The sequence below is a fragment of the Triturus cristatus genome, chromosome 6 (assembly GCF_964204655.1).
Source record: "Triturus cristatus chromosome 6, aTriCri1.1, whole genome shotgun sequence".
NCBI classification, from domain to species: domain Eukaryota; kingdom Metazoa; phylum Chordata; class Amphibia; order Caudata; family Salamandridae; genus Triturus; species Triturus cristatus.
Genome location: NC_140589.1, coordinates 437,761,483 through 437,782,829, shown reverse-complemented (window position 1 = coordinate 437,782,829; position 21,347 = coordinate 437,761,483). Strand labels below are relative to the sequence as shown.

The 21,347-nt window shown below is 42.6% G+C and overlaps 1 protein-coding gene across 7 annotated transcripts in view; it reads right to left on the bottom strand.

Moving 5' to 3' along the window:
• MLIP (muscular LMNA interacting protein) overlaps positions 1-21,347 on the bottom strand; it is a 1,822,558-nt gene that overhangs the window by 314,100 nt on the left and 1,487,111 nt on the right. For all 7 annotated transcript variants that reach the window (XM_085610855.1, XM_085610858.1, XM_085610860.1 and 4 more), the window contains one exon: positions 9,633-9,748. In XM_085610855.1, coding sequence (XP_085466981.1) covers positions 9,659-9,748 — 90 coding nt within the window. In that variant the 3' untranslated portion in view covers positions 9,633-9,658. The remainder of the gene's footprint in view (positions 1-9,632; positions 9,749-21,347) is intronic.

The following is a 21,347-nucleotide window of genomic DNA, read 5'->3' as shown; positions in this document are numbered from 1 at the left end:
ACCAGAGTCCAGGCACCTGGACTTGGTCCGGTTGGTTCTGGGGCGTGTTGTCAGCCTGGGGATGGAGAATCCTATCCTTCCTAGGTATTGGCTTTCTCATACTATTCAGTTGCTGCTTATGTCTACAATGTGGGCCAGCGATTTGTGGTCTGTTTGCCACCTCGTGTATCCCACCTCCAAGTTTTCATTCGAGATCCCGGAAGAAGAAAGAAGAACAAATGATGCTATATGAACAGATCGATGGATTGATGAAGATCGATATCTCCTAAGGGTCCGAAGGGGACAAGGAGGGAATGAGGAAATATGAATTTTGTGATCAGTTATGTCCCCTATCGTAGACCCCAACGGCTCCATGTGCATGCTATAAGTACATGTATATTCCCTCCTGCTCCAGTTCTGAAGACGCAAATATATGTGCGTCCACCGTCAACATGTCCTCTCTCAGATCCGCCATGAATGGGTCAGATATTCCATTCCTAAGTATGAAAGGCCACCGACTTTATGTGGTTCACTTTCCACATTTCACAGATTCAGGCGAGTAGGCCCGAATTCTGTCATCAAGCCTTTTCCTGCCTTCTGCCTCTGAAAGCTCCAGTCTGAGCCTGCATCTGTGACCATGAACTTTGTCTTACTCCTTGCGCGGCTAACGGTGCCTGATCCAGCCTGTCGCCTGCCAAAAACTGTATTTCACCTTCGAGATTATCTCCTTCGCTCCTCATCCGATGCATTCCTGTCTAGTAGTTTAGGTAAACATTCCTCCAGCTACCATGCAAAGGGGCCAGGCCTCGCTGTCCTCATGCAAGTAATTCATAGCCCCGTTACCATGGAATATTCCTACCCCCTCGCATCTAGTGTAGACACTTAGACGCTTGTACACGCACTAACAGTCAGTATAGTCAGCATAGAATAAGATTCTATCCTAAGAGACCTTTCCTTTTGGATAACACAGTTCTTTAAACATAGGATATTAGATATGATTTGGAATTTGGTTGACATAACCCCAGACTTCTGTCTCCACATGTAGAGCTAAATGTCAAGTCCCCTTCACCCTCTAGTTGCACGTCAATCACACGTCATGCGGCTGCGTGCGCATCTTTGCCAAACATTTCTGCTGACATTGCAGGATTCTTTTATGGATCCACCCACTTGTGACATCATGTTTAATGACGTTTCTTGAATTACGCCCTCTATTAGCTACGTATGCACCTTTTATCAGCTGTTACGCCTCTTGCATCTGTTTCACTGTAATGTATTTTCTATAAAACTGCCTATCTGTCAATAATATATGCTCCCTTCCTTCCTGAACTTTCGTGGTGATGGAATAGAAGGCCCACAATTCGAATTGTCTTCCTTTTTATAGGAATAAAGCATTTTAAACCCTCTAATACCACGGATTCTGCCTCTTATATTTACTGAGTTATTCTTGATAGACTTTACCGCATAAAAAATAGTACCGGTAACGAAATATTTACCACACCATGCCTCCCCCTCCCTTAAAACAATGTGCCTCTCCCGGCCGAGCAGCGGACGCGTGCAGCGGGCGCGCCGCCAGCGCGCTGAAGGCGCGCCAAAGGCAAGCCCGTCTGCGCCCGTCCGCGGCAGGCCGGGGCTAGGGGCCACCCCCCCAACCCTTTCCCCCCCTTCACTGGGAATAAAGAGGCACTATAGCTTTGATTCTCTTTACCAATTGAGGAACATTGCAACAACTAAATATTGCCAAGAGTTTCACCCCCTGGAGATCCCTCACCTTTGCCCTCATTGTACGACAGAGCTCATTAGCCCTCCTCACAAAGATGAATTGCGGGACTACCACATGTTTCTCTTAAACTGCAGATCCCTACCCAAACACAGTTTGGAAATATCAATGCTGCTGGGTGAGCACATGCCGGACATAATCTTTTTGACCGAAACATGGCTCACTCAGGACTCAGAGCCTGACCTGGTACAAGCCCTTATACCAGGCTACCAGATCGCCCGCTTGGACCGCGTCCAGGGGAAAGGTGGGGGGCTTGCTATCATTTATAAAGACATCTATTCCTGTCGCTGCCCTATGGAGTCCATTGCAGACTGTGAGAGCATGCACTTTGTAATTGAATTCTCCCCTAACAAAAGCTTTACTGGCATTCTCATCTACCGCCCTCCTGGAGCACTCAAACAGTTCCAGACAGTGCTACCTTCTGCTGTGGCCGAACTAATTACTTCACCGGCAAATTTCACACTACTGGGCGACCTCAACATACACTTTGATAATACACAGGACAGCGTCGCCACAGAGATGACGGCCAGCTTAGCGGCAGTCGAACTAGAGCAGCTTGTCTCCTCCCCTACGAACACAAAAGGCCACCTACTAGACCCTGTATTCAGGAACTGCACACAGTAAACAATTGGCACTATCAGCCATTTTCCATGGACTGATCACTTCCTGATCCCACTCACCTGGACTACGCACAAATGCGTCCCACCCTCCCACATCCCCCGCAGAATGAGGAATTGGTCCAAACTATGTCTGGACGACTGGACCAACATTCTTACCAAAACTAGGCCTGTGCTCAATGGCGATCCCTCTATCCCTCTAAAGGTAACAGTGAATACGACAATTGGATCACGAATTCACTAGACTCCATATTACCCCCCACACTACTAGCTCAAAAAGACATCAGAAAACAGCACCCTGGTACTCAGAAGAACTTAGAGACAAAAAGCGCATCTGTAAGGGGCTGGAAAGGAAGTGGCGCCTGAGCTACGCTGCTACGGACAAAGCCACTTACAGGGAGGCCATTGGAGCCTACAAATCGGCAATAAAACTGACACAATCGATTTATTACAATGACAAAATAATGTCGGCCAAATGTAAACCCAAAGAAATGTACCAAACGGTAAAAAGCCTAACTACACTTCCACCCCCACCAATCGCCAACCCCAATGTTCCCTCCCGATGTAACGATCTGGCTGATTTCTTCTTCCTTAAGGTAAACAAAATCTACACATCTTTTCCGGACATTGACTCGGACCCATTCCCCCAAGGACATTATCCAGCAGCTGAAGTAGAGGAATAGCCTCATAACACCCTAGCCCACTTCCCACAGTTAGACTCAGTAACACTCGAGTCTCTGATGCACCAAATAAAATCTGGCTCCCCATGCGACCCTGCACCACCGAATACGCTGGTCTCGGCTAGCCAGGTGATTCTTCCCACACTATTGGAGTTATTGAACTCCTCAATAGTGACTAGCACAGTTCCACCAACCTGGAAACGTGCCAGGTTCCGAGCACTCTTGAAGAAACCCAACCTCGATCCTGGCAACCTCAACAGCTATCACCCTATCTCATTGCTCCCCTGGGCAAGCAAAGTCCTCGAAAAACACATTAACACCTCTCTAACCAGGTTTTTCGAGAGCAACCATCTGCCTGACACCACCCAGACGGGCTTCCGTCCCAAACATGGTACGGAGACGGCTTTGGTGGCAGTCACAGAGGAAGCGAGGCGGATCCTAGATCAGGGGGGATCAGTGGCAGTGATCCTCCTTGACCTGAGTGCCGCCTTTGATACGGTGAACCATAAAATCCTCCTTCGCCGCCTCCTGAGCTTAGGAATATCAGGAGAAGCCCTAGCTTGGCTCAAGTCCTTTCTAAAAGACCGCACCTTCCGAGTCTTTGAAGGAGCCTCAGTCTCCTCAAGCAAGCCTCTGGAATGTGGGGTACCACAGGGCTCCTCATTAAGCCCCACGTTATTCAACGCATACATGAGACCACTGGCAGGGATTGTCCGTCCGCATGGCATTAAGATCGTCACTTATGCGGACGACACCCAGCTAGTGGTCTCCCTTGCGCATAAGAACAGTCAGCAAGCACAGACCAGCTTGATTCCCTGCCAGGTAAAGAGCTGGATGACGAAGTCATGCTTAAAGCTCAATGGGGATAAAACCGAGCTCATGCTCCTCGGTCCATCTGCCCCCTCCACCTTAGAGCTATTGTGGCCCCCCAGCCTAGGTGCCCCCCTACACCCAGAGATAACATAAAAAGTCTCGGAATATGGCTAGACAAATCCCTAACATTCAATACACAAGTCACCAAACTATCAGCAACATGCTTTGGTCTCATCAGGATGATGAAAAAAATCCTTCCACTTCTTCCTTTCGAGGCCAAACAGGTAGTCATCCAGGGCTTGATTCAGTCCCGTATTGACTTTAGCAATGCCCTGTATTTAGGGGCTCCTGAATACTGCCTGAACAAACTACAGCGGATCCAAAACTGTGCAGCCCGTACACTTCTTGGAATCCCCCGCAGAACCCCGATAGGGCCGGGATTAAAAACTCTGCACTGGTTCCCTGTCAGGGAAAGAATTAAGTTCAAGGCCATGTGCATCACCCACCAAGCCTTTTGGAAATCCGGCCCTGTAATCAACCACTCCCTGGTCACTCCCTACCACCCCAAGAAAGAGCTTCGCTCCTCTCAAGCCTTCCTAGCCGTTGTCCCGCAAATACGAAGATCCGGAGCAGGAGGTCGATCTTTCTCCTACAATGCATCCAAACTGTGGAACTCTCTCCCCCTACATCTAATGTCCAACTCCAACCTACTAACCTTTCGCAAACAATTAAAAACCTTCCTCTTTAACTAAAAACAAACTTACTCCCTGTGATCAACTTCAGTAGAAGGTTCATTCTATTCCCTAGCGCCTGGACGCCTCAGGGCAGCTGTTCGCGCTTAACAAGTTTCTTTCATTTCATTTCATTTCAGAACCAACCCTGCTCCTCATGGAAACAGTACGTCCCGAACTGCCTGGCAAGGGCCCCTCCAGACGAGACTACAAACAAACCCAGACTGGTTTTGACATGGCTAGGTCTCATCAAGAAGGTATAGCTTGAGTCCTATGGAACAATGAGAATAGGACCCACATCCCGGGATACCTGTGGAACCTAGGGTGTAAAATCCACCAACAATAAGGTGATGGATGGGATGCTTGAAATAATCTCAGCAAATGTCAGTCACTCAGGGCTGCACTCCAGTGCATCATTAATTGCCCACCATGTCACTCTAGAGATAAGCCTGCCTCATGCTAGTCAGCCCTGCTCCTGCTCCTCATGGAAGCAGTCCATTCTGAACTGCCACGCAAGGACCCCTCCAGAAGGAACACAAAGCAACCCCAGAGAGGTTTAGGCCCATGGAATTGCCAGTGGTTAAAGTAATTGCAAGCATCTTTTGTGCGTTTGATACAGGGACAGAACAGGCTGCAAGAGGCTTTTTTCTTGAAGTGACCAGTTTACTAATAACAACTAGACCTGTACTGGACTTGCTGGTGGCCCCTTCTGGAGTGTGTCCTGGCCCTGAGCACTGTTCTTAAGGTTATGAGAGCCAAAGAAGTGACCAAGAGAAGCTGTTCCAGAAAGTCTGAAATGTTGAACCTTAGAAAAGTTTTGGGCTTCCAAGACCTCTGGAGCATCAGCGGGATCTCGCAGTAAAGGTCTGATTTTGAGTGGACTTCATTGCATACAGCTTGAGGCTTGCCTGCTATACCATTTTGAGCCCCACAAAAAAGCCTACATCTGAAGGTAGAAATCTTCAGTGGCGAAGTTGCAAAATCTTCCACCTCAAGCAAGAACTTTGGCAGCCATGACACTTTCATTTCTCCTTTTTTGAGCTTTTCCTACTGAAACCAAAGGTTTCAATTGGAGCTCATTCGGAGGCTATCTACCTTTGAGAGGACTTCATCAGATAAATCCTTTAACCTTGCCCCACAGGAGGATTTTGACTTCCATTTCAAAGACAAAAGATAAACTCTCTGACCAGAACGAATCTGCTTGATGTATCAGACCTACACTTCATCAGAGACAGACTGAAATTGTGTCTAGGTCCAGGTCAACCACGAACAGTGACTATCGATTTAACTTTTTTTTCTATGGTTTTGCCCGAAATCTTTAAAACATGGTTTCTATGGTTCCTGTTATTGTATTTTTGGCATGTGCTGTAATGTTACTTGTTACATTTTCTCTATTGTTAATAATTGGATACAGGATAATTATTTTGTTATGTTTTGATGTCTTATCTGTGTTGTTACTTATAAATACTTTTCACATTGTCTTAAGTTAAGCCTCTCTGCTCTGTATGATTGCTACCAGACGGTTGAGCATAGGTTTTATTTATTTAAACTATGTTTTACCCTGGCAAGTTTTTGGTGTTATTCCTTATGGTAACTTCACAAAAGATCTACCACAGAAAATTAATCCACTTGTTTACAGTGTGGGACAACACACTTGGATACAAAAGATACAGTGGGTGTAAGAAATTCCATTTAATATTTCATTGACGTGGTCTGAGGCCTTTTTAACTATATTATAAAACAACATTTTGCAGATTGTGGGAGACTAGTTAGACCCAGAATGGTTGTGGTATATGATCAATTTAAATTAAGTCCGTCAATTTGTATTTGTCTTGCTGGATCTGTGAATTATGTACAGAGAAATATCACTTGAAACAGATGATATCCTATGTTTTAAAAATAGCTTTACAGTTGATATATTTTCTATGTACTAAACGTAAGAAAGAGATGGCAAAATGTAACCACAATGGAAAATTGATTTGTTCACATGTGACGGTCTGTTATAGCAATGCATTCTTTTAGGCCTGGCATATTCTTTTTTTTAAACAAAAAAAAATCTCAAAAAGTATATTACAGATTGTCCATCTCTGCTGTGTAGTTAGGGACCAGCCACAATTTCCATTGAACGTGTATAAATCAAGATGTACTAACAATGCCCTAGGCATGGCTTAATTGCATTCCCTCTACACAAACGTGAGAAATCAAAATGGGAAATTGGTGTTAATGTTCTCTGGAATGCACTTGTGTGAATGTGTTTTGAGAAGCAGCTGAATGTGGGCATTTCCACAAATATATACATCTCTGATTCGTTTAAGCAGAAGTCTCTCTTTTGCACGTGTTTAATTAATTAAACCCAATGTCACTTTTGTATGCCAATTGAAATTTACAAAATGCAAATCTTCTTGATTGGAACATTCAAATGCTGATACACTTGAAATAGAGGACCTATCGCTGTAATTTTTTGGCGTCAATATTTAAGTGAACATGTACCATCCCGCTTTCCTTTGGCCAGTAACCTGTTGCAGCTGCTCCTGCGAATAAGTAGTGGGGCGGGGAGGTGGGGGAGAAAATAAAAATAAAATATATCACTTACTTGTTGGCTCGCCGGCTGGCCTGCCGCCGCCTCTCTTCCATCCTCTTCCTGGCTTCTGTTGGAATAGGAAGCAGGAAGTAGGAATGGCTCCCCTAAGCCAAACGCTGCAATGCAGCGTTGTGGTTAGTAAGCACCCAGGAGCGGCAGTCAGATGGGGAACGGAAGCCTGGGCATGTTCTCCACCCAGGCTGTAATGGATCCTGGGTGGAGAACATACAAAGTGTGCACTTAAGCATCCTTAGAAGGGCACCACCACTCCTCCCCTGTGTGCAGCCTAGCCCCACCCCACAAAACTGCCACAGCACACAAAAATAAAATGATAATATCTTGTTATAATCATTTTGGGGCATATTAGCAAGGGCTGGCGATATAATTATCACCGCTTTAGCGTCCGTTTTCGGGCGATAAGCGGTGATAATAATATCACAATATCATCAAGGACAGGCTAGCGCGTGTTTTTTTGAGGTAGAGCCCGTTTTTTCACAGCCTCACCTCGCATCGCTAATTAGATGCAAAGAAGGCGTGGCTGTGAAAAGAAAACACATGAAAATATCGCGAAGGCAGCTTCTCGATATGAACAAGTAGGTGCAGCGATAAAATAAATCCTCGGCCTTAACGCTGGAATTTAACGTCTGTTAATTTCCAGCTTAAGGCATACTAATAATGGTAGGTGGATTATGCTGATACGACCACAGGGTCATATCAGCAATGTTATCGCTGTTTTCCATGGACATCGCTGGAATACCAGCGATGTTCCATGGTAAACACTGCTATCGCTGAAATATTATCGTCATAGCGCTATGTATTGTTAATATAGTGTTATCATGGCGATAATTTTCAGCGATAGCCGGCGATAATATATCTACCGCTATGTGGGGCCAGCGATAATTATCGCTGGCCCTTGTTAATATGCCCCTTTATTTTTCCTTTTTTTCCATGCTGAAAGGCAGTGGGGCGACGCTCCTCTGCCTTAGCCGAGGAGCGTCCCTGCTGTGTTCGCACCCTTTCTCCAGGGAAACCCGGGAACTCGGGAAGTTATACTTTACTTGTTGTATACTGCTGAGGATACCGAAGGGCAGAAGAGCAGGGCAATGTCGCATTCCTCAGACTCCTTCCAGAACTGTTGGTAGTTGTGAAGTAATTATTAGGAAAACTGAACGGGGCGTCACTTAAATATATCACATATATAACGATTATCCATATACTGATGTGCAGGAAAAGTTGGGATTCTCACTTTCATAGATGAAGTGCTTGGGATAAGATATTCCTCTCTCACTCCACGTCTCACTTCCCTCACTTCCTTCCCCACCTTCTCTCTTTCTCACTGTCTGTCTGCCTTATTCATCTTTTATGTAAGTCTTTCTTTTCCTCTCTGTTGTGTCCTTTCGATTCCTCTCTTTCTCCGTGTTATGTTACTGGAAAATCAAACTGATACCTGTAACTCCCACTGTGAGCTATAATGTGCAATTCCGAAAGGTGAAGGGAGATGGGTCATCTACCTAATAAGCTAAGAACCTACATTTGAAGCTTTCGTTTGGTGGACAAGCAGGAATGTGTCTCTTCATGGCACATGTCAGTCACAGGCAATTTGTTATTATTGGTATATGGGAGGCAAATGCTTATTTTTGGGAAACAAATGCCAAGAATCTGTCTTTTCTGGGCAAAACCTCCCACCAATATCTATTTGCCTATGGGTGTTGGGTTGCAACAATATTGAATGGGTTAATGGCTAATGGGTTAAGGAACACAGGCCAATTATGTCTTAGTCTGTTGAAGGCAGCCCAGGTCCCCACCCTATGTACACATCTTTGACAAGTCACATTCTTCCATCCATCAGTGCATTTCAATCACAATGTTCTTCACTGACACTCCTATTCTCCTGTCTAGGTACTCAGCTCATCCATTTTTACACTCAGTCACTGATTTGTTCATCCACCCTTTGACTCGTTCTTGCACACGAACTTGCCAATCATTGAAGACGTTTCCCTTTCTAAAAGCCAGGCCTATTTCCTTTGCTGGTGCTTATTTATATTGGAATACCTAGCGAGTGGGCCACTATCAAAATATTCTGCTATCCCTGAACTGCTTATTGCTTATTCTTCGTAAAGTTACTTCTATCTCATGCAAATCCTTGAAAGCTCATTTCAGGAGAGCCAGGAACTGATGTACAATATTTCGCATCAGCTCCATGATGAAGGGCCCCTTTAATCTGAACGGACATTTCCATTGCAGTGATTTGTTCTGCCTACTGGGAGTCATTATTCATAAAGGCAAAGTTCTCTGACACAACAGGCATTCTCGCTGCTGAAATGCATTGGAACGAGAGCAAAGCTATTATAGCAGAAGTTGTGACTCGCACAGGATGCGCCGCAGCAGGGTTCCCCTCCGAGAGGAGGGGGATATTAAGAGCACAGTCAAGCAATATGTGTGGGAAGCACCTACCGGCTCCGGCTCTGCCTCGCCTCCTCCTATTGGTAAGGATGTATGCAATAGGATTCTTCTCTTTTCAGTAGTATCGTTGGCTTTACCAGTAAAGGACGAATCACTCCGGGCTTTGTCTACGTTTGCAGAAGGAAAGCAAAGGACAGCATGAATAACCAAGAAGCCGAAGCTGAGCTCAGCAGATTCAAGAGGAGTGCACATTTCTGCATTGGCTTTCACGATGCAGGCATTAGGACTTGCGGGGACTTCCCAGTAGCAGCACTGTGTTCCACAACACCATGGGCCATATTATCAAGGAACGGCGATAACATTATCGCCGCCGCTAAAGCGGCGATAATGGGCTTGATAATATGCCGCAGAGAATTCCAATAGAAGCCCATGTTGACACTAGAACCTGGGCTTCTATGGGAATTCTCGAGGGCATATTATCAAGCCCATTATCGCCACTTTAGCGGCAGTTTCCTGCAAACTCTCCAAAATAACAGAAACCAGCGGTCTTTCTATGTAGAAATTAACTTCAATGCAGATAGGCAAATTAAATGACATAGCATGTGCCCCACTAATGAAGTAAACCAGCATGACTTCGAACAAATGTACCTATTTATCATGAAATACATTAAGAAAAGGTTCATATCAAGACAGCTATTCTTAGGAGCCGACCATCAGCCATTACAGCATAATAAAAATATTTTTGTGCATTTCTGATTCGAGTCTATGATGAACTGTGAGAATCATTTAATTCTTAAGATGATTTTAATATTTTGAAGGCTATTCCTTGGTCGATTTAGTCAAGAGTTCCTGACTCAAATGGTCGATGCATGACAGTTTTGCAAATTTAACTTTGTTAGCTCGTTTTGGGCTAAGGTACAGACGCCTTTTCCCGGGGTTTTAAATAATGAAATGATCACAGGATGCTTTTAAGTAGCATTTTATATCAGCTGCACGCGAATGAGGACACACACTCCAGTGAACTGTACATTGATTGCGCTTTGGTTTAGTGATGCACGTTTCTGTGCAGAAGTGTTTCCTCAAAGCACAGAAGCTCTAGAGCGAGTACACTCGCCGTCAATAGTTTGCTGCTTTCAAGAGCGAGATTGACACAACTATTTGCATACTTTCCCACCCATGTTACTTGGCAACTAAAGCTGTTTACTAGAGTGAGTTGCACTTTCGCATTGACAGAATCAGGATACATTCAATGGAATTAATCTCCTTTGCACTTACGAATGTAGAACATCTGCATTAATGTGTAATTGCAGGAACATGGTCAGGGATGTGGATTTAATTGGGTGATAGGCACCCAAATTCCATTTTCCAGGAGCCTGCGAGTGTACTAAAAATCAGATAGGATCTCTTCAACAACTAAATATTTTGCAATGATCTTGAAAAGGAATGGGAATGAGTTTAGGAGAATCTCATTCTTTCTTAAAGCATGCGATGGGGCTTGTCGTTTGAAAAACATGCCTCCCAAATCCCGGTTTAATGCAAGAAAGCTGGCATTAATATTGGTATTATAGCACAGTCTAGGATGGAACCAGAATCAGAGGTATGTATCTCAAAACATTGAGAATAAAAATATGGACCTGCCAAAATATTGCCACAAATTATCAACTACTAGAATATCATGACCATAAGTATACATGATATAGGTTTATTATTCTGTACTTAACATCTACGTACCTTCAGGATGTATATATCACTGACGGACATAAATGTGGATTTAAGTATAGGAAACATCAGAGTTCTGGATTCCAATACAAAAGTGTATATCAGTGCAGCATTTCTAAATCTGCCTACATCTTCCAGTGAGGCAAAATAGAAGCAAGCAACAGTAAGATTCGAGTTGGCTCAATCGCTTGTCTCTTTTCTGCATAAGAAATATGTTATTGCCTGATAACGATGGAGAACAACCCAACTCATATAACCTAGCATCAAGATAGAAAGGGGCGCTATTAAAGGCTTATATTCCAAATGAGTCAACCAAGTTCATAAGGGAAAAAGACATAAATATATTTGAGCCATTATTATTAGCCCTTTCCACAACTTTTTTTTATGAGGTGGAATCCATGCATGGATTCAGTGACCCTAGAGATGTCAATGGCCAAGGATCAGAAGACAAAGAAAGTGGGGTTCAGAGGATCAAGACGAACAGGAGGATGAGAATGTGTACAAGGGGTATACTGGCCCAGAGGAGCCCAGGACATGGAAAGGACATGCAATTCACCCAGGGCCCTATTTATGGTCAAGTCTCACAGTGCAGCAGGTCACCTTGCTGCACTGCACTACGTGACAGGAAAAGGGCAGGAATGTGCAGGAATGTACCACATGTAAGTCAAGGGAAAACTTTGCCCCTGGTACCACTGCCTGCCCTTAAAAAATGTTTTCAGAGACACTCACAAAGGGGAAGTTTGCGAGTGCTTTACCACCCTTCTGTGAAGGGAGATAAACTGCGACCATTTTGCGACCGCAATTGTGGTCGCAAAACAGTCACACTTGGCTTCAAGAGTCGCTATTAGGAAGGGACGCCCTTGGAACGCCCCTTCTTAATAGTGAGTCGCTAATCCTATTTTGCGAGTCGCATATTGATTTAAGACTCGTAAAATATGATTTGTACATGGGCCACACGTTTTTTGCAGTCGCAAAAGGGTCTAAAACCCATTTGCGCCCGCAAAAAATGTGAGTACAACTGGCCCTTGGTTGGTTACAAGACAGGTAGACACATTGGCATCAGACATTAAAACAAATTCATAAAATTTTGGATTTGGCTTAATTTTTACCCTGGTAAAGTCAGTTGTACTACGATAATCAAGTGATGCTGGTGTTATGGGCTACAGCAACCGCCCTTGCCCCTTCATGGTTGCTTTATAGCTTAGGTGTGGGGAGGCAGGAGAGATGGTGATTTGCACCAGGGGATTGAAAATAGCCTGGCAGTCCAGTCCATCTCCCAAAGGTTCCCAGAGAGGTCCCTCTTTAGGGTTGGCTTTGGCATGGTGTTCTTTCTAAGGCCCAGTATACTAGTTATCTTGGGTTCCCTTGAAGCAGGGGCCCTAAGGAGCAGTTTTATGGGGTCCCAAGTCAATACAACTCATGTTGGAAGGGACAGCTAGTTGATCAACCACAAGCCTGTATATGAATAGGGCCTGTTAATTAGATTGTCATATCTAAGTCTGATGGGTCTCGGGCTGATTCTTTTTTTGTGGTAACTGAGGAAGGGTCATTATGTGGATTTGGTCTTGGGGCTCCCCCACACTACCATTGAGAGATCCCTCATCCATGGTCAGAACCAAATTGTTTTTCAAGATCATACTAAATTTCTTCTGATTGTCAATGCTGTGGATGTGACAGTGAAAGAGCAGTAATTTGATAGGAATTGTTCACCATACTTCAGCCTCTTGAAAACTAGACTGGGAGTGCAGGCCCCAATTAGATGTCTCTGAAGTATTGCTGAGTGAAAATGTTTGCTATGTGGATGAAACAATGTGAATGGCTTGGGTGTGCACGATTATCTTTAGAGCAACATTTTTCTTTATGTCGTAACTGTAAATTTGACATAAAGAATCCTATACGGTATTTTATTATAATGTCCTTTTTATAGAATTCATAGTCCTTCCATGGATGCTTCATATTGTCAGAACTTCAGCAATTGCATTGATATATTCGCAGTCAAGATGTCTGCAGCCTTTTAGGGCAATCTTTTTATTGGAGAACTCTATCCTTGTCTAGTTCCAGGAGTCAGAGCAAGCTGCTTCCCTAGAAACATAATGGCACAATTCAGTATGAATGTTTGGTCTAGCTAGCAATAAGCCATGCTTTCTGGGCTACAGAACAGATGACAGCACACTTTTATGCCCACAGCTTCGTAGTTCAGCATATGGGATTCTTAACCCATACATGCCAACAGAAACAATTCAGGTGGAGACTCAAGGTTCTGAAAGACAACAATTTCTTTATTTTAGCAGCCTATTGCATGAAATCACCACAGTTTCATTAATAGTCAATGGGAAAAAAACTTTCCAACTTTTTTCGCTATCTCACCCTTTCTTGTTTTGAAATATTGGCATGTATGATAATCTTCATGAGGAATGGAAATGTGTCAACAGGGTACAAGTTTGTGGTATTATCAACATTCTTTGCATAGAGGCCAAATAGGCCTTTTCAGTCAACACATTGCAGAAACATAATATTTTTTCCTTTTCATTTTCACAGTGACAGAAATTTCACTATAATTATGCCATGTTAATCAGTTCTAAAACATATCAAACATATTTTTCAATATGTCAAATATAGAATGTTGAACAGGCAAAAATGTAATCCATTTAGGGAACCCCACATATGGGAGCAATCTGCCAAACAGTGGTGTCCGAGGTAATTGCCCTCGAGAACTTCCACAGCTTTATAGCTCCTCGTGTCAGGTGAACATCCAGGAAAGCAAAGGATAGATGAAGAGCCATCAGGAAATCCTGCATGCAGAGAGTGCATGGACAGGATTCCAATTCCACCCAGAGGCATTAAGGCCATATAGAAGCTATATAAGCTATGGAACCTGGGTAAGTAAGACTTTGACAGCCTCCTCATACCCTCACCCCTGCACCACCAAGGTCTGAGGGCCATGAGCAAATCAGCCATCCAAGCTGGAAAACCAGAAGGCAACGTTCCAAATGGAAGGATGGGCCAATATTATGCCAGAAGTAGATAGAATGTTGTAATTGTAATTGCATTTATATAGCACTTGCAACCACTGACGAGGTATCAAAATACTTTTTCGGTGAGTAGTACGCTACTCCAGTACCCACAAGCGATTAGTGGGGAATTAGTATATAGATATTTAATTTGAGTGGTGGACATGTTAGTCTGTTAGTCGGATTGGAAAGGTTGTGGAGGGATAGAAGAGGGAAGGGTACAGAAAGTGTTTTTTTGGAAGTCAAACATAGTGGTTTTTTAGAACTGACAGCAGTAAGAGGAGGCTTGGTATGAGTAAAGGGGAGGTGGAGGGGGGAAGCTTCAGAGGAAAGGGTTTAGAAAGGTTTGTTTGGAAATCTGAATAGTAAAAGAGGTATGAGATGATGCAAGGAGGGGTAGAGGAGGGAAGAGTCTAGAAAGAGTTCTTTTGGGGATCATAGTAGTAGTAGAATGAGGTTTGAATGAGTCAGAGAGTGGGGGAAGAGGATATATTGAGAGAGGTATAGGGTGAGATATAGGGTAGTGCATTGGAGATGTTGTATTAGTAGTAAAGTAATAAATATAAAGATACTTAAGTTCATGGAAGGGGTATGTGTATAAGGAATGTAATTTATTTAGAATTAGGTTATTTTTAATAAACTCAGACTTTCAAGTGTTCCTGTACTTTATTTTTTGGGGTAATTCATTATTGAAACAATTGTATATAAATAGTTATGCTAAAAATGTTATTTCTGCAGCAACCTATATACATGTTAATCATAGAATAATATAACCATCTGTAATGTGTACATTTGTTAAGAAGAACTAATGAATATCTATATATTTGTAAATATAATTATTATACATGTTCATACACAGCAATGCACATATCTAGGTACACATCTATAGCCAAAATAAATTCTTATATACAGAGAGATTTGCAGTATATTTATGTTTGAGTATGCTGGCTATGTGGGGAACAGCCAACTTTTGAGTAGTCTTCTGAAGATGAGGTAGTTATCTGTGGATCTTATGTTTGGGGTAAAGAGTTCCATACTTTAAACTCACAACATATCACTGATGGTTACCATGATGAAGAACCTTGCACAAACCCACAAACCTCCCTTGGGCAAACACATTACAGCAGATACCACACACCTTCCTAGACTCCCATCAGTCACTCCAGCATACTTGGACTCCTTTTGCTCACTCTGAAGTATATTTGGCATCACACTCATTCCCTTGCACTCTTACTCTTCTCTCTAGCACACACAGTTGCTCTCATCCCATTCCAATACCACCTCTCCCAAAACCCATTGATTCCAGTTTGCCACATAATATAGAGCCACCATTAGCACCCAGTTGCCATATACAAAAGAACATGATTTGAGTGTTGTATTATAAATTAATGAATCTGGGGTCCAGAGTGTTGCACCCTTCTCGACGTCAAGTGGGATTATGAATTGGGGCCCCTTAAATCAGTCTCATACCAGGACATGGGATAGAGGAAAGGGGCATCGGTATGCCAGCAAGAGAGGCCAAAGGAGTGGTGTGTGTCCCAGAAAAGAAGTGAGAAATTGGGAAATCACAACCCCAAACTTCCTGTGCATTCTTGCATTCAAAACAAAGGAAAACAACTGAGGAAAGTGAGACAGGAGTGCCTTCTGGGCAACCAAGAATATTACAAAATCTTTGTGTACAGAAACCTTCCTGTCTGGTGCTGCTTCCCCAAGGACAAGCTGCTGTCCAACAGCATGAAGAAGGTGACCATGGGCAAGTCTGGTGGTTTCCCCATAAGACAAACTTCAGCTTTGCTAGCTATCTATGGGGTGCACCTATGAAACAAGTTCTTCCGGGATGCTTGCCTGCTCTAAGATTTTGCCCAGTAGGCATGACAAACAAGGGGGCGTGGCCTGGTGCCCGGCGGTCATGGCGGCGGATCCGTGAGGCTCCCGCACCGGAGGAATGAGGACGCGCTATTGCCGAAGCTGGAGCGAAGCTGCTTGACGGAGCTGCCGTGTGAAGCCCCACTGACGATGATGTTCACTTTTCTACAAATCTTCAACATCGCGGATAATATGTGTTTAAGGTAGACGCTCGGAGAGGGACTTGCGCGATTGCGGCCGCCATTTTGTTTTTGCCTTCGCGCGTTTCTCTTCATGAAATTTTGCCGAGAGCGTTTACTCTCTTCTGAAGGCGGCGCTCACAGTGACTTACAGCGTTCCATTTTGGCTACATGTTTTTGGTGATATGTTAGCATATAATTGCTCCATTGTCCATCTATGGTCTCATTATTTCATTTTCACCTTTTAATGCTGAGGCAGCCATTTTGAGAATCGCTTTGCTTTCCTCACACTCACCCTCTGAGGCAGCATGAGACGTCTGTTGGATCCAACTGCGCTTACCTTTTTCTTCTGTCCACCCTCAGATTGCGGCTCCTCATGTATATTTTTGAACCTTCCATGTTGCTTTGCCTTACATTAGGATTCTGGCTTGACTGGTGATAAAGCAATCTTCCAGCTGATCCAAGGCTTTTTCCCACCACAAGACTCACAACGTTTCCTGGTGCGTTGCACTGCCGAATGTTGTCGGGATACTGTAATATCCGCAACAATTTCCAACCGCGCTGTTTTTCCGGATGATTATTTTCACACGCAGGCTTGGCTTCTTCATTTTAACAGCTCACATTTTTGAACTTTTTCCAATAAACTACAATTTTTTCCATTTCATACTTTGATGGGCAGATTGAAAGGATCTTCTTCTACTACCTCAAAACCAAAAAGGGTTTTTATTAAAAACTCTAAACTATTTTCAGAGCTCGCACAACTGAAGCACGCTGATTTCCTAATGGCAGAAGGTGGCAACAAACCACCGGATCAGGTGCGGGTTGCACCAGGAAAATCCAATGTGAAGCGTCTGAAGCAAGACCCCCCTTCGCCACCTAAGTCGCACTCTCCAGTCTCAATGGAGATGCTGCTCCAAGAAATTAGATCACTTAGGCCCTTCATGGAAGAAACTAACCTTAAACTACAATCCATGTCTGACAATTGGTTACAACTCGACACCAGACTCACGGCGGTAGAACAAAATGTCTCTGCCTTTGAAAGCACTACTAAGAATGTTTCCCTGTTGCATACGCAAATCTCAACTCTCCAAAAACAAGTCGAAGAATTAGAAAATCGCAACAGGAGGAATAACTTACGCATTTATGGACTGAAGGAAGGGTTCGAAGGTAATGACGCTATTACTTTTTTCAAATCATTCCTTCCTAAGGTTCTTCTTCTACCAGAAGACTCCAATTTAAATATACAGCGTGCCCACCGATTAGGGCGTATTTCTACCAACTCTTCGCCCTCACAGAGACCTAGAGGAGTCATTCTTTACTTTTTAGAGTATACTGACCTACTGAAAGTTTTAGCAGCTGCCAAAGCCCTACAACGAATCTCCTGGTCTGGCTCTCCATTATTTTTTGCGCAAGATTACTCTAAGGCAACGGCTGCCAGACACAAAGCCTTCCTTGATATGAGACCTGATCTTCGCACCATGGGTGCCAGATACGGTCTTTTTCATCCGTGTGTCTTTAAGGTTACTTATAACAACAGAACAATGTCATATGATGACCCGACCCGCCTGCAAAGCTTCATCAATTTGAATAGACATCATCTAATGGATTCATCAGGTCCCTCTTCATCACACATCACTTGACTTTTTCCAATGTACTTATGACATCTGGTTTTTTTCCTGCTCCCTTTTATGCATAGTTTTTTAGTTAATGTTTCTTACCCTTAGATTTACAGTTACTTGTTGTCTTTTAAACCTTGGTTAATATCAACTAGTTTCGATAATTTGAATATTTCATTCTCTGTTTTCTACACTTATAGTGCTTGTCTTATCAGCTCTCTTTCCTTCTTCGCTCTCACAGATTTCATTATGCCTTGACGTGTTCATTCCCTGGTTTGAGTTGACCCTCGTTGGATGTTCCGTCTGATCCATGTGGCTCCACCCACCCACGCATTCATGTCCTTTTTTTGTAGGTATGTTATTTGTTTTGTCTTTTGTTGTTCCCTGTTTGTCCCAGATTTCTCTCCCATTTTATATTCAGGTGTCCTGTATTTTCCTATTCCATTGTCTTTCTCTCAGATTTGTATCTTTTTCTGACCTTCACTTAAATCCTCCATTCTTTGTTTCGCAGTCTCTCTTCCTGGTTATGTCCACTTTTCTCTTTGTTAACCTATTCTGTTTTCAATCCTGGTTTCAATGGTTTACTTTTACTTTTCCCGACTGTTTTGGGTTGAAAATTCTTTTTTCACTTTCCTTTTCTTTTCCTGAACATTATTTGCTTTTTTCTCTTGAAATGGACCTATGTTTTACATCTTTTCCTCAATTTTGTTATTTTTTTTATGAATCTTTTGAATACGGTATTCATTACATCACTGTCTTGTCTTCTCTTTTTTTATACATTTTCTTATCTGCTGTCATATCCTATATTTTGTCTTATTCTTTTTCCTTTTCTCATTTTCGTTCTCGACTCTTTTATTTTTCTGCTTCTGCCTACAGTTTTTATCCAGGTTTTTGGTCCTTTATCCTTCACACTTTTCTCTGTCTGCACCTCGCATCACTCCTTATTCTCCTCCTTCTCTTTCTAAGTACTTCATACTTTTATTGTAGAATGTTAGATTGTAGTTTCCTCAACCTGATTGGCTTTTTTATTTTCTCATTCATTTGTTTTCTCATTCTCCATATTTCCCACTGCTCTAATTTAGTTTCTTTTTCTTCTCATTTTGCTTTACATTTCATTGTTATTCCAATTTTTTACATGATATTGGATCTTTGCACTGTTATCTTATGTCATTTTGTTGATAATTCACTTTAAACTATTGTATTGGATTTTTTGCTGTTTTTGACATTTCACCTTAATTCTTTATGTCACTTAAGTTAGTTTCGTGGAACATTAGGGGTTTAAATTCCCCTATCAAGAGACAAAGAGTTTTGTCGTATCTGGCTAAATTGAATGCTGACATTGTCTTCTTACAGGAAACCCACCTCACTGATGTTGAGTCTCTTAAATCAAAAAGAGGTTGGGTGGGAGAGGCTTATTTCTCTCCAGGAGATGGCAAACGAAATGGGGTGGTAATACTTTGTCGTAAAACCTTGTCAGTTGCATTGGTTTCACAGGTATCAGATAATGAAGGGAGGTGGCTCATGGTCAAACTTTCATTTCCTTTTGGCATAATTTGGCTCAGCATCTTTCTCACCATATGGAGGATAATTTTATTTTAGCTGGAGACTGTAACCAGGTGTTCGATCCCTTCTTGGACAGGAATTCTAGGGTATCCTTTGTGCCTAACAAATCACATAAGTCTTTTACTAATACCATACATCAACATAAATTGCTTGATGCTTGGCGCCTCTGTAACCCCACCACTAGAGAATATTCCTTTTATTCCTCCTCCCAACATACCCAGTCAAGACTCGATTATGTTTTTATTTCTCATAATATTTCACAATCTATTACACACGCAGACATTGGCCCTATTCTTCTATCAGATCATGCACCGGTTTCCATTGGCTTTGACATACTCCCTAAGAACAATACTTCTAGAAGATGGCGCTTCAATAATGCGCTCCTTTTAGACCCCAACTTTACTACAGCCTTTGTTTCATTCTCCGCAGAATATTTTGCTAGGAATACTATGGATTCTTTGTCTCCAGCAATTATTTGGGATGCCTTCAAAGCATCTGCAAGAGGTTTTATTTTGGATTACGTAGCAAAGAAACGAAGGGTAGCACGTAAATTGACTACAGACCTTCTTCATGATATTAAAGAACTAGAGCATTCGTATTATTCTTCAAAATCAGATGCAACTCTAAGAACCCTCATTAAGGCGAAATTAGAATTTAATAAAAAATCAACGGAGGACGCTTCACTCTATCTTTTAAAATCCAGCGCAAAATTCTATGGGGGCAAAAATAAAGCTGGCAAAATTCTGGCCAATTACTTAAAAATTCGCCAAAATAAACTAAACATTGAATCTATCTTTGATGAGCATTCGTTCTTAAAATTTAAAGATACTGAAATATTACATGAATTCTCCCTCTTCTACAAATCTTTATACTCATCAGAAGCCCATCCCACAGATCATTCACTTTCCCAATTTTTCTCTGGCATCCAAAAGTCTCAGTTTACCCCTGTGGATCTCTCCCCCTTAGAATCGAACCTTTCCCAGCTTGAACTTTTAAAATCCCTCCAAACTCTCAAAAAGGACAAAGCTCCAGGCCCAGATGGTTTTACCGTTGAATTTTATTCTCATTTTTCTACTCTTTTATTGCCTAAAATGTACTCACTTATCAATTTCTTTTCTACTTCGCAAAATTCTTCTGGATCATTCTCCGAAGCACATATTTGCCTTATTCCCAAGGAAGGCAAAGACTCTAAATATTGCAAAAATTACAGACCTATTTCGTTGGTCAATGCTGATTATAAAAATTTTTCTAAGGCCTTAGCTCTGCGTCTTGATTCATACCTTCCAAAATTACTAGGCAAGGAACAATCTGGTTTTGTTAAAGGACGAGTCATTACGGACAATACACGCCTCTTTTTTGACGTTCTATCAAAGTCTTCGTATCTTGATCACCCTCTGGCTGCAATCTTATTGGATGCCGAAAAGGCTTTTGATAGAGTTGAGTGGAAATACTTATTTCACACCCTTAATTGGTTTGGTTGTGGCCCTAATTTTGTTAATTTATTGTCTCTTCTTTACTCCAATCCTCGAGCAGCAATTTGTGCTAATGGCTTGATTTCCTCCTTTTTTGACTTAGGTAGGGGTGTACGTCAAGGGTGCCCTCTTTCTCCCTTCCTCTTTAATTTGGCTTTAGAACCATTTCTGTCCAAAATACGTCAAAACCCAGCTATTTTTGGATTCCAAGCAACAAATGTGCATATCAAACTTGCGGCTTATGCTGATGATATCCTCCTCTTTGTTTCTAAACCGGAAACTTCCATTCCAGCCTTCTTAGGGGAGGTGGAATCTTTCTCATGCATCTCCGGTTATAAGT